General features: G+C 46.6%; 1 protein-coding gene across 1 annotated transcript; it reads right to left on the reverse strand.

Moving 5' to 3' along the window:
* Positions 1-3,832: 3,832 nt before the first annotated feature.
* On the reverse strand, positions 3,833-11,794 carry LOC139394488 (HUWE1-associated protein modifying stress responses-like). The gene is made up of 4 exons (XM_071142564.1): positions 11,343-11,794; positions 10,095-10,175; positions 6,576-6,872; positions 3,833-4,509 (listed from the first exon to the last, which is right to left on the reverse strand). The coding sequence occupies exons 1-4, from the start codon at positions 11,539-11,541 to the stop codon at positions 4,235-4,237; spliced, it is 852 nt and encodes a 283-aa protein (XP_070998665.1). The 5' UTR covers positions 11,542-11,794; the 3' UTR covers positions 3,833-4,234.
* Between the last annotated feature and the right edge of the window lie 1,961 nt (positions 11,795-13,755).

Below are 13,755 nucleotides of genomic sequence, written 5' to 3' on the forward strand. Positions count from 1 at the left end.
GCTCTGAAGTGTCTAGAGGGCTGCGGTTTTCATTTCGTGGGGAAGGAAAAGTAGTGAAATTATCATATTTCTAGCCGTTTCTAAACCCTCTGTGCTGTGTGATATGGAATGGGGGGGGAGTGGCCCCTGTGGCCGTTGTCTGAGGAGATTCTGTGGTGTCTGTGGTCTGAGGAAACAGGAGATTATGTGGTGCCTGTAGTCTGAGGAAACAGGAGATTATGTGGTGCCTGTAGTCTGAGGAAACAGGAGATTCTGTGGTGTCTGTGGTCTGAGGAAACAGGAGATTATGTGGTGCCTGTGGTCTGAGGAAACAGGAGATTCTGTGGTGTCTGTAGTCTGAGGAAACAGGAGATTATGTGGTGTCTGTGGTCTGAGGAAACAGGAGATTATGTGGTGCCTGTAGTCTGAGGAAACAGGAGATTATGTGTGCATGTGGTCTGAGGAAACAGGAGATTATGTGGTGCCTGTAGTCTGAGGAAACAGGAGATTATGTGGTGCCTGTAGTCTGAGGAAACAGGAGATTATGTGGTGCCTGTAGTCTGAGGAAACAGGAGATTCTGTGGTGTCTGTGGTCTGAGGAAACAGGAGATTATGTGGTGTCTGTGGTCTGAGGAAACAGGAGATTATGTGGTGCCTGTGGTCTGAAGAGATGGGTGGTGATGTTCTCTGCAGCCCCCATGTGGCATAAAGGTGAACTGCGGTGGAGATGTTGTCTCTGCAGCCCCCATGTGGCAGGGGCGGCAGGGTAGCCTAGTGTTAGACTGCGGAAGGTGGAGATGACAAGGTCTGGTTCTGCCCCTGAACAGGCAGTTAACCCACTGTTCCTAGGCCGTCATTGAAAATAAGAATTTGTTCTTAACTTACTTGCCTAGTTAAATAAAGGTAAAATAAAAAAAAATAAATAAAATAAATAAAGGTGAACTGCGGTGGAGATGTTGGTCTCTGCAGCCCCCATGTGGCATAAAGGTGAACTGCGGTGGAGATGTTGGTCTCTGCAGCCCCCATGTGGCATAAAGGTGAACTGCGGTGGCTGTTCTTGCGGACTGTTTCTGTCGACGTCTTTTTGTTTACATCTTCGGTTCCCCAAAAGCGTCTTGATGATGCTCCTGCCGCCAACACACGGTTACAACACATCAAGCTCCTGTCGGCACGCAAACTAAACACGACTCGGGGAAGTGGATCATCGTTTTGTTCCTGTAACAGTAACGGTTCAACTGTTAAAAACAGACTGATCCTCAGAGTCCGTTCATAGTTAAAAACAGACTGATCCTCAGAGTCCGGTCATAGTTAAAAACAGACTGATCCTCAGAGTCCGTTCATAGTTAAAAACAGACTGATCCTCAGAGTCCGGTCATAGTTAAAAACAGACTGATCCTCAGAGTCCGGTCATAGTTGAAAACAGTGATGGAATTTAAGGACTTTGGGCAATGGCCAGCCAGGCTTATAGACCACAATTAATACTAGCCTGGTCTCAACAGTACTATCCCCAGGCTAGTAGACCACAATTAATACTAGCCTGGTCTCAACAGTACTATCCCCAGGCTAGTAGACCACAATTAATACTAGCCTGGTCTAAACAGTACTATCCCCAGGCTAGTAGACCGCAATTAATACTAGCCTGGTCTCAACAGTACTATCCCCAGGCTAGTAGACCACAATTAACACTAGCCTGGTCTCAACAGCACTGGCCAGCCAGGCTAGTAGACCACAATTAATACTAGCCTGGTCTCAACAGTACTATCCCCAGGCTAGTAGACCGCAATTAATACTAGCCTGGTCTCAACAGTACTATCCCCAGGCTAGTAGACCACAATTAATACTAGCCTGGTCTCAACAGTACTATCCCCAGGCTAGTAGACCGCAATTAATACTAGCCTGGTCTCAACAGTACTATCCCCAGGCTAGTAGACCACAATTACTACTAGCCTGGTCTAAACAGCACTATCCCCAGGCTAGTAGACCACAATTAATACTAGCCTGGTCTCAACAGTACTATCCCCAGGCTAGTAGACCACAATTACTACTAGCCTGGTCTAAACAGCACTATCCCCAGGCTAGTAGACCACAATTAATACTGGCCTGGTCTAAACAGTACTATCCCCAGGCTAGTAGACCACAATTAATACTAGCCTGGTCTCAACAGCACTGGCCAGCCAGGCTAGTAGACCACAATTAATACTAGCCTGGTCTCAACAGCACTATCCCCAGGCTGGTAGACCACAATTAATACTAGCCTGGTCTCAACAGCACTGGCCAGCCAGGCTAGTAGACCACAATTAATACTAGCCTGGTCTCAACAGTACTATCCCCAGGCTGGTAGACCACAATTAATACTAGCCTGGTCTCAAGGCAGACCACAATTAATACTAGCCTGGTCTCAACAGCACTGGCCAGCCAGGCTAGTAGACCACAATTAATACTAGCCTGGTCTCAACAGTACTATCCCCAGGCTAGTAGACCGCAATTAATACTAGCCTGGTCTCAACAGTACTATCCCCAGGCTAGTAGACCACAATTAATACTAGCCTGGTCTCAACAGTACTATCCCCAGGCTAGTAGACCACAATTAATACTAGCCTGGTCTCAACAGTACTATCCCCAGGCTAGTAGACCGCAATTAATACTAGCCTGGTCTCAACAGTACTATCCCCAGGCTAGTAGACCACAATTACTACTAGCCTGGTCTAAACAGCACTATCCCCAGGCTAGTAGACCACAATTAATACTGGCCTGGTCTCAACAGTAAAGAGAAAACATTGAAAAACCGTTCATAGTTAAAAGCTTGGTTTGTTTAATGCCAGAATCATTATTTTACATTTTAAACAATTCAATGGTTTTGCATCTCTTTTTTTTTTTACATTATTTTATTTATTTTTTTACAATATGTACCACATGTATGTCTGCATCATACAACAGCAGAACCTAGTTGTCATAATGTATATACACTGTAGATAAGAGGACTTGGGGTTAAAGGTTAGAGAGAGGAGACAGGGAAGAGCTATTGGGGTGGAGGCTTTATAAAACAAACACAAACACACATGAATCCAGTCAGGATTCAACGAACACACACACACACACACACACACACACACACACACACACACACACAGCCACACACACACAGCCACACACACACAGCCACACACACACACACACACACACACACACACACACACACAGCCACACACACACACACACACACACACACACACACACACACACACACACACACACACACACACACACACACACACACACACACACACACACACACACAGACACACACACACAGCCACACACACACAGCCACACACACACACACACACACACACACAGCCACACACACACACACACAGCCACAGCCACACACACACAGCCACAGCCACACACACACACACACACAGCCACACACACACACACACACACACAGCCACACACACACACACACACACACACACACACACAGCCACACACACACACACACACACACACAGCCACACACACACACACACACACACACACACACAGCCACACACACACACACACACACACACAGCCACACACACACACACGTGCTGGCAGACACACACCCCAGAACTTCCCGCTGTGCCAGAGATAGCAGCTTCCTCAAAAGGCAAAGACAAGTCACACACACTTAGTGGCAGTTCTGTCCAACACACACGCATCGAGAGGAGGGAGACTAGAGCCACAGTCGCTTGAGAGGTGAGGGGCTACTATACAGGAAGGCTTCCATGCCTCAGGACCCCAACACACCTCTAGTAACAGGGGGGGGGGGGGGGGGGGGGGGGGCAGGTCTGTCCCACCACACATGGCCAACACAGTTTCATCCCAGTGGTCTAGACAGGCTGCTGGTGAGCTACCAGTCCGTTTGTGCTATCATTCCAAGTCGTTGTCATGCCAACCATGAGGAAAGGAGGGAACACAGGAAGGAGAGATGACAGAGGAGGAGGGGATAAGTGGCTTTTTAATCATTTACATTTCTCTCTCTCTTTTTTTTTTAAAGCAACAGAGGGGGAGGTGCCAGGTTGGGAGGGTTTGATTGGCCGGCCTGGTGGACGAGTCATCATCCAATCAGCTCGGGCCGCGACAGCAAAGTAGAAATATCTAGTGTGCGTGGCGTGTGTAATTTGTGTGTGTGTGTGTGAAACGTGCCTTGAGCGTATGTGTGTGTGTGTGCGTCGTTGATGTGTGTGTGTGTGATATCCGGGGACACTCAGAGCATCCGGTTGCGTTTGTGGGTGGGCGAGTCTGTGATGACGTCACTGCACTGGGCAGACGCCCTCTTCCTATTGGCTGCAGCGGTTGCCGCGGCGTTCTCCAAATGGAGCGCCATCTCCTCGGCGATGAAGGTGTTCAGGTCGACGTCGTGGAGACCGTTCCTACGGTTACGTCCCGGCTGCGGAGTGACGGGGCTGTCGCGTGTCAGGTGTGTCGGAGAGCCAGGGGCACCGGAACGAACGGATATACTGGCCATCGCCCCACTCAGGCCTGGAGGGGGATTACAACAGTATTAATAATATTAGTATACAGGTGTGACAGAGACACTCACATGGCCAGTTAGTCAGTGGTTGGCTAGGTAGCTAGCTGGGCTAATGGCCAGTCAGTCAGTGTTTGGCTAGGTAGCTAGCTGGACTAATGGCCAGTCAGTCAGTGTTTGGCTAGGTAGCTAGCTAGCTGGGCTAATGGCCAGTTAGTCAGTGGTTGGCTAGGTAGCTAGCTGGGCTAATGGCCAGTCAGTCAGTGTTTGGCTAGGTAGCTAGCTAGCTGGGCTAATGGCCAGTCAGTCAGTGTTTGGCTAGGTAGCTAGCTAGCTGGGCTAATGGCCAGTTAGTCAGTGGTTGGCTAGGTAGCTAGCTGGGCTAATGGCCAGTCAGTCAGTGTTTGGCTAGGTAGCTAGCTAGCTGGGCTAATGGCCAGTCAGTCAGTGTTTGGCTAGGTAGCTAGCTGGGCTAATGGCCAGTCAGTCAGTGTTTGGCTAGGTAGCTAGCTGGACTAATGGCCAGTCAGTCAGTGTTTGGCTAGGTAGCTAGCTGGACTAATGGCCAGTCAGTCAGTGTTTGGCTAGGTAGCTAGCTGGGCTAATGGCCAGTCAGTCAGTGTTTGGCTAGGTAGCTAGCTGGGCTAATGGCCAGTCAGTCAGTGTTTGGCTAGGTAGCTAGCTGGGCTAATGGCCAGTCAGTCAGTGTTTGGCTAGGTAGCTAGCTGGGCTAATGGCCAGTCAGTCAGTGTTTGGCTAGGTAGCTAGCTGGGCTAATGGCCAGTCAGTCAGTGTTTGGCTAGGTAGCTAGCTAGCTGGACTAATGGCCAGTCAGTCAGTGTTTGGCTAGGTAGCTAGCTGGACTAATGGCCAGTCAGTCAGTGTTTGGCTAGGTAGCTAGCTGGACTAATGGCCAGTCAGTCAGTGTTTGGCTAGGTAGCTAGCTGGGCTAATGGCCAGTCAGTCAGTGTTTGGCTAGCTAGCTAGCTGGACTAATGGCCAGTCAGTCAGTGTTTGGCTAGGTAGCTAGCTAGCTGGACTAATGGCCAGTCAGTCAGTGTTTGGCTAGGTAGCTAGCTGGGCTAATGGCCAGTCAGTCAGTGTTTGGCTAGGTAGCTAGCTGGGCTAATGGCCAGTCAGTCAGTGTTTGGCTAGGTAGCTAGCTGGGCTAATGGCCAGTCAGTCAGTGTTTGGCTAGGCAGCTAGCTGGACTAATGGCCAGTCAGTCAGTGTTTGGCTAGGTAGCTAGCTGGGCTAATGGCCAGTCAGTCAGTGTTTGACTAGGTAGCTAGCTGGGCTAATGGCCAGTCAGTCAGTGTTTGGCTAGGTAGCTAGCTGGGCTAATGGCCAGTCAGTCAGTGTTTGGCTAGGTAGCTAGCTGGACTAATGGCCAGTCAGTCAGTGTTTGGCTAGGTAGCTAGCTGGGCTAATGGCCAGTCAGTCAGTGTTTGGCTAGGTAGCTAGCTGGACTAATGGCCAGTCAGTCAGTGTTTGGCTAGGTAGCTAGCTGGACTAATGTCCAGTCAGTCAGTGTTTGGCTAGGTAGCTAGCTGGGCTAATGGCCAGTCAGTCAGTGTTTGGCTAGGTAGCTAGCTGGGCTAATGGCCAGTCAGTCAGTGTTTGGCTAGGTAGCTAGCTGGGCTAATGGCCAGTCAGTCAGTGTTTGGCTAGGTAGCTAGCTAGCTATGCAGTCGTTTGAATGATGCATCAATACAGCCCTGGTTCCATGAACGATATGGACTGTGGTGGGAGGAGTTGAGAGAGGCCTCGAAAGGGCCTGTTCCTGACTACTGCAGAGGTTCAGCCGCCTAACTGTGCAGTGTGCGTGTGTGTCTGTCTCACCGTGCAGTGTGCGTGTGCGTCTGTCTCACCGTGCAGTGTGCGTCTGTCTCACTGTGCAGTGTGTGTGTCTGTCTCACTGTGCAGTGTGTGTGTCTGTCTCACCGTGCAGTGTGTGTGTCTGTCTCACCGTGCAGTGTGTGTGTGTGTCTGTCTCACCGTGCAGTGTGTGTGTGTGTCTGTCTCACTGTGCAGTGTGTGTGTCTGTCTCACCGTGCAGTGTGTGTGTCTGTCTCACCGTGCAGTGCGATGGCCTCTCTGAAGGGCTGCAGGTCAGCCTCGACAGACGACCCGCTCTCCGTGGACGGCGGCCTGCCGGGTGACATCACAGAGAGGGCGTGGCCGTGTTTGGGTGTCTGTGCGTCGCGACGGGGGTTGCGTGGGGGCGGGGCCTTGCCACACAAAAAGCTGATGAGGTCCTCCCTCCTGATGTTTCTCCTCCTCTTCTTCACCCAGGCCAGCACGTCTTTGTTACGACGCTGGTAGGCCCGCTGGACCCCCAACTCATAGCTCCGCTGGTGGGACTCTAGTGACTCTGTGAGGGGGGAGAGAGAGGGAGAGAGAGGGTGAGAGGTTGGATTGGGGGGGGGGGGCAGGTTTCACGTCTTTGTTACGACGCTGGTAGGCCCGCTGGACCCCCAACTCATAGCTCCGCTGGTGGGACTCTAGTGACTCTGTGAGGGGGGGGGGGGGGGAGGGAGAGAGAGGGTGAGAGGTTGGATTTGGGGGGGGGGGCAGGTTTCATGTCTTTATTACGACGCTGGTAGGCCTGCTGGACCCCCAACTCATAGCTCCGCTGGTGGGACTCTAGTGACTCTGTGAGGGGGGGGAGAGAGGGAGAGAGGTTGGATTGGGGTGGGGGGCAGGTTTCATGTCTTTGTTACAACGCTGGTAGGCCCGCTGGACCCCCAACTCATAGCTCCGCTGGTGGGACTCTAGTGACTCTGTGGGGGGGGGGGGGGGGGAGAGAGAGGGTGAGAGGTTGGATTGGGGGGGGAGAGAGAGAGAGAGAGGGTGAGAGGTTGGATTGGGGGGGGGGGGGCAGGTTTCATGTCTTTGTTACGACGCTGGTAGGCCCACTGGACCCCCAACTCATAGCTCCGCTGGTGGGACTCTAGTGACTCTGTGAGGGGGGGGTGAGAGGTTGGATTGGGGGGGGCAGGTTTCACCAGTTTACCAGTCAGTCAGTAGCAGTGTCCATAGCAGACCAGTCAGTCAGTAGCAGTGTCCATAGCAGACCAGTCAGTCAGAAGCAGTGTCCATAGCAGACCTGTCAGTCAGTAGCAGTGTCCATAGCAGACCAGTCAGTCAGTAGCAGTGTCCATAGCAGACCAGTCAGTCAGTCAGTAGCAGTGTCCATAGCAGACCAGTCAGTCAGTCAGTAGCAGTGTCCATAGCAGACCAGTCAGTCAGTCAGTAGCAGTGTCCATAGCAGACCAGTCAGTCAGTCAGTAGCAGTGTCCATAGCAGACCAGTCAGTCAGTCAGTAGCAGTGTCCATAGCAGACCAGTCAGTCAGTCAGTAGCAGTGTCCATAGCAGACCAGTCAGTCAGTCAGTAGCAGTGTCCATAGCAGACCAGTCAGTCAGTCAGTAGCAGTGTCCATAGCAGACCAGTCAGTCAGTCAGTAGCAGTGTCCATAGCAGACCAGTCAGTCAGTCAGTAGCAGTGTCCATAGCAGACCAGTCAGTCAGTAGCAGTGTCCATAGCAGACCAGTCAGTCAGTAGCAGTGTCCATAGCAGACCAGTCAGTAGCAGTGTCCATAGCAGACCAGTCAGTCAGTAGCAGTGTCCATAGCAGACCAGTCAGTCAGTAGCAGTGTCCATAGCAGACCAGTCAGTCAGTAGCAGTGTCCATAGCAGACCAGTCAGTCAGTAGCAGTGTCCATAGCAGACCAGTCAGTCAGTAGCAGTGTCCATAGCAGACCAGTCAGTCAGTAGCAGTGTCCATAGCAGACCAGTCAGTCAGTAGCAGTGTCCATAGCAGACCAGTCAGTCAGTAACAGTGTCCATAGCAGACCAGTCAGTCAGTAGCAGTGTCCATAGCAGACCAGTCAGTCAGTAGCAGTGTCCATAGCAGACCAGTCAGTCAGTAGCAGTGTCCATAGCAGACCAGTCAGTCAGTAGCAGTGTCCATAGCAGACCAGTCAGTCAGTAGCAGTGTCCATAGCAGACCAGTCAGTCAGTAGCAGTGTCCATAGCAGACCAGTCAGTCAGTAGCAGTGTCCATAGCAGACCAGTCAGTCAGTAGCAGTGTCCATAGCAGACCAGTCAGTCAGTAGCAGTGTCCATAGCAGACCAGTCAGTCAGTAGCAGTGTCCATAGCAGACAAGCAGCAACACAGAAGAGATAAATCCAGTCATTTACCACATTTACATTACAGGTAGAATTAGTCTCCAAGACTTACTGTGGTAATAGCAGGTAGAATTAGTCTCCAAGACTTACTGTGGTAATAACAGGTAGAATTAATAGCAGGTAGAATTAATAGCAGGTAGAATTAGTCTCCAAGACTTACTGTGGTAATAACAGGTAGAATTAATAGCAGGTAGAATTAATAGCAGGTAGAATTAGTCTCCAAGACTTACTGTGGTAATAGCAGGTAGAATTAATAGCAGGTAGAATTAATAACAGGTAGAATTGGTCTCCAAGACTTACTGTGGTAATAGCAGGTAGAATTAATAGCAGGTAGAATTAATAACAGGTAGAATTAGTCTCCAAGACTTACTGTGGTAATGGCAGGTAGATTTAATAACAGGTAGAATTAGTCTCCAAGACTTACTGTGGTAATAGCAGGTAGAATTAATAGCAGGTAGATTTAATAACAGGTAGAATTAGTCTCCAAGATATTTACATAATGATTTACTGTGGTAATAGCAGGTAGAATTAGTAACAGGTAGAATTAGTAACAGGTAGAATTAGTCTCCAAGACTTTTACCTAATGACTTACTGCACTACTAGCAGGTAGCATTAGTCTCCAAGACTTTTACATAATGACTTACTGCACTAATAGCTGGTAGCATTAGTCTCCAAGACGTTTACATTATGACTTACTGCACTACTAGGAGGTAGCATTAGTCTCCAAGACGTTTCCATAATGACTTACTGCGCTAATAGCAGGTAGAATTAATAGCAGGTGAATTAATAGCAGGTAGCATTAGACTCCAAGACGTTTCCATAATGACTTACTGCAGTAATAGCAGGTAGCATTAGACTCCAAGACGTTTCCATAACGACTTACTACGCTAATAGCAGGTAGCATTAGTCTCCAAGACATTTCCATAATGACTTACTGGAGTAATAGCAGGTAGCATTAGTCTCCAAGACGTTTCCAAAATGACTTACTGCAGTAATAGCATTGAAACTGAGCTCAATAGAACCCCCCCCCCCCCCCCCCCCCCCCCCCCCCCTCACACACACACACACACAGGGTTGTATTTAACAGTACACAACGTAGAAAGCATCTTTCAACGGAAAACAAAAACGAGCGTTTTCTATTGGACAGGTTCCCCACATCGGAACGTTCTCTTCCATTTCCTCCTCAGTGAACAGGACCCTGGTGGTCTAGCTACAGCACGGAGTATGGGTGTGTGGCTAGGGAAGAGAGGAGTTAGGGTGGTAGACTGTGTGGTCGTTCATCCGAGTGTCCCCCCCAGGGAAGCCTGGGAAGCCTGGTAAAAACACAGACAACTCAACAGTGTGTCACACAGCCACAAGACAAAAACGCCCGATAAAACAAGTTAAACTCAGCGTTTAGTTACCTTTGTATAGGTTGGTGACGGCAGTAGCTGCGTTCTGGAAGGGAACCCAGAGAGACAGACCCTGCTGTTGACAAACTCTGTCTGAAAACACACACACACACAAAAAGGAAAATGTTAACAACCGGAGCAACTTGACATTCACAAAACCAATACATGCCATTAATTCCATGCTTGTGTCTAACATACGACATCGTCTGGCAAGACTGCGACTTTTTTTCCCCCAGGCCCGTATAACTTTGAATAGACAACTTTCTCTACTTTGACCCTTCAACTTGGCTAAACAACGCCATTTTGTCTGACTGAGCTGCATCAGTCTGACTTCACTGTGTTTATATGCCTTAAGACCAAACCTAAGGCAAAGAAACCAGGCGACAGTTATCTAGTTAGCTGAACACTGGCTTGGGCCAAAAAACGGGCAAAACTAATCTAGTTATCACGGCATAGTGGTTGTTTCACTAGAGACGTGGATGTAGAATACACCCTCAATATTGTGATAAACTGGTAGAATAACAACTATACACTAAGTCGGATAAATAACATTAGTCATAACCCAATCGCCATTTTGTCCTAGTAACGCATTGATCAGCGTTATAATAATTCACCTCGTCGTTTTCAAATTGATTGACCAGACAAGGTGAATGGTCAAGTGTTGTGAATGTGCCAAGAGGACCGAGGGTCAGACAAAAACAGAAACAGCTTGGTGGTGGTTAATAATAATGATAATAATAAAATAGTTATTTTCAACACAACTCCTCCCTGCGCTTCGCCATTTTGTTCTGCGTTACGGTCAGACTGCAAAGTTAACTCGAGACAAAAAAAATTGTCAAAACTCGACATTAATAAAAACAAAAATGAAATGATTAAACAAAGTAATGCAAATCAAATCACTTGAACGATGTAGAGAGGTCAAAATATATTAATAGTTGTATTTCTATGATATCTTTAGTTAGTTCCCGAGCTACAGCTACAGTACTGTTCCTGGACCTGACAACTAGATAACTCAGCAGGGGGGTTTAAAAATGACAATCTGTCTTAGACAATGTTAGTTACAAATGTAGCTAATATATAAAACTAATAGGACTACACGTAGGGGCTAAAATGGTTGCCAAACAAAACAGCAAACTAGATCGCCTTAATGTCCTTTGTTTGCCTTGCCACTCGAGTCTATCTGATAGCTGACACTTAGCATTTAAAAAAAAGCTATCTTAATGAGCTAATACTAGTTGTTAATGAAGTATTATTCCGGACCTTTGTATAGCTGTGCGACCGCAGTGGCTGAATTTTGGAAAAGATGCCATAGTTTTTGCTGACTTTGCTCCGACTCGTCGTCGCTCGGCTCCTGTCGCTCCGCTTCGGCCAAACACTGCCGCTCCCATTTGGAGAACCAATGTTCGGGACCGTGCTCCTGGATCTCCGCTTCGCCCTCCTTCTCCTTCTTCTCCTCCATAATAAATCGCAATTAAGCGTCTATTACGTTACGGTTTATTATATGTGGGTACCCCCCCCCCACCCCTCCCGTTTAAAACTTCCTTATAGATGTGAATACTAATCGGATGGATTGGTAACTAGCCGTGGAAACGCTAAAAAAATAATAATTTTAAAAAGCCCAGCTGTTGTTGAAGTTAGATCCGCATTGTGAAAACATCGGGTGTCTAAACGCTGGTCGCCCCGGTACTAAACAAACTGAAGGAGTCGTCGACTGAGAGAATCTCTTTAAAAAAAAAAACACACATGTCAACATGCTTGTTAACTGAAACCCCGCCTTTTTTCTCACCATGCTTAAAAACGATTGGCCTGCAGTGGTTGCTTAGGGCGTGGTTTTGCGAATTATTCTCAAGTCTTCATTGGATGTAAAAGGGAAGAGATACGTCATAGAACAACAATGTTGATCCCGCCCCCTCCTCCTCCTTTGACTGTCAAACGGTGTCTGTCCAGAGGGAGCCGTGTTATCAGGTTCCTTGTGGATGGCCTTACCCCCCATGCAAGTTGACGTTTAACACGGTTAAGGTTATGCTCAGGTTTGTTAGGGTTTGTTAGGGTAGGGACGTACCAAAGATCTCGGATAACTATCCGCGCGGATGGAAGTTTACAAACTATATTATTTAGCCTCAAATTCTGGCCTACAGTCAGAAAGTAGCCCAATAATTAAAACATTAAAAATAAATGACCCCCTTTAGTAGACCAGCCAACCTGGACAAAGTGATTTATTTTTTTGTTTGCTTGTTACAGCTCGTCATCCATGCTAGATCAAACAATAATGTTAGATCCATAAAGTTAGGCCTGATAACAGCTGACATTTTGATTTTTAAGGCAATTTTAAAAGGGGTTTCAAGGGTCAAATCTGGTTAAAATGGCCATATTTTTTTTTTATAGATTTTTAAAATTTAACTAGGCAAGTCAGTTAAGAACAAATTCTTATTTAAAAAGACAGCCTAGGAACTGCTCTGTTCAGGGGCAGAATGACAGATTTTTACCTTGTCAGCTCGGGGATTCAATCTAGTAACCTTTCGGTTACTGGCCCAACACTCTAACCACTAGGCTACCTGCCACCCCGCCATAATGGAAATAGTCATCAGGAACTCAGAGTATATATATATATATATATATATATATATATATATAAAGTACCAGTCAAAAGTTTGGACCTACTCATTCAAAGGATTTTCTTTATTTTTTACAATTTTTTACATTTAGTAACCAAAAAAAGTGTTGAAACAAAGCAAAATACATTTTATAATTTAGATTCTTCAAAGTCGCCATCCTTTGCCTTGATGACAGCTTTGCACTCTTAGCATGTATATATATATATATATATGTATATAAATACGTATATATATATATATATAAATATATATAAATATATTTATATATATATATATATATATATATATATATATATATATATATATATATATATGTACAGTGGGGCAAAAAAGTATTTAGTCAGCCACCAATTGTGCAAGTTCTCCCACTTAAAAAGATGAGAGGGGCCTGTAATTTTCATCATAGGTACACTTCAACTATGACAGACAAAATGAGAAGAAAATAAATCCAGAAAATCACATTGTAGGATTTTTAATGAATTTATTTGCAAATTATGGTGGAAAATAAGTATTTGGTCAATAACAAAAGTTTAACTCAATACTTTGTTATATACCCTTTGTTGGCAATGACAGAGGTCAAACATCTACTACTGTTCAATCTCAGACACTGACCACACTTTAGCTAGTTAGCATAACAACTGTATGAAAGGGAACATTAATGCATCCATCCCATAATCTACGTTTTATAGACTTTAGTTAGTTAGCATAACAACTGTATGAAAGGGTACATTAATGCATCCATCCCATAGTCTAAGTGTTATAGACTTTAGCTAGTTAGCATAACAACTGTATGAAAGCGTACATTAATGCATCCATCCCATAATCTAAGTGTTATAGACTTTAGTTAGTTAGCATAACAACTGTATGAAAGGGTAAATTAATGCATCCATCCCATAGTCTACGTGTATTCGACTTTAGCTAGCTAGTTAGCATTTGAACTGTATGAAAGGGTACATTAATGCATCCATCCCATAGTCTACGTTTTATAGACTTTAGCTAGTTAGTTAGCATAACAACTGTATGAAAGGGTAAATTAATGCATCCATCCCATAGTCTAA

Source organism: Oncorhynchus clarkii, unplaced genomic scaffold (assembly GCF_045791955.1).
Source record: "Oncorhynchus clarkii lewisi isolate Uvic-CL-2024 unplaced genomic scaffold, UVic_Ocla_1.0 unplaced_contig_468_pilon_pilon, whole genome shotgun sequence".
Lineage (NCBI taxonomy): Eukaryota > Metazoa > Chordata > Actinopteri > Salmoniformes > Salmonidae > Oncorhynchus > Oncorhynchus clarkii.

Coding starts and splice junctions, on each gene's coding strand:
- LOC139394488 (XM_071142564.1), bottom strand. CDS start 11,541: ATGGAGGAGAAGAAGGAGAAGGAGGGCGAAGCGGAGATCCAGGAGCAC. Junction 6,873..10,094: donor CGTCACCAACCTATACAAAG/GTAACTAAACGC, acceptor CCCCCCTCACAG/AGTCACTAGAGTCCCACCAG. Junction 4,510..6,575: donor AGAGGCCATCGCACTGCACG/GTGAGACAGACA, acceptor ATCCCCCTCCAG/GCCTGAGTGGGGCGATGGCC.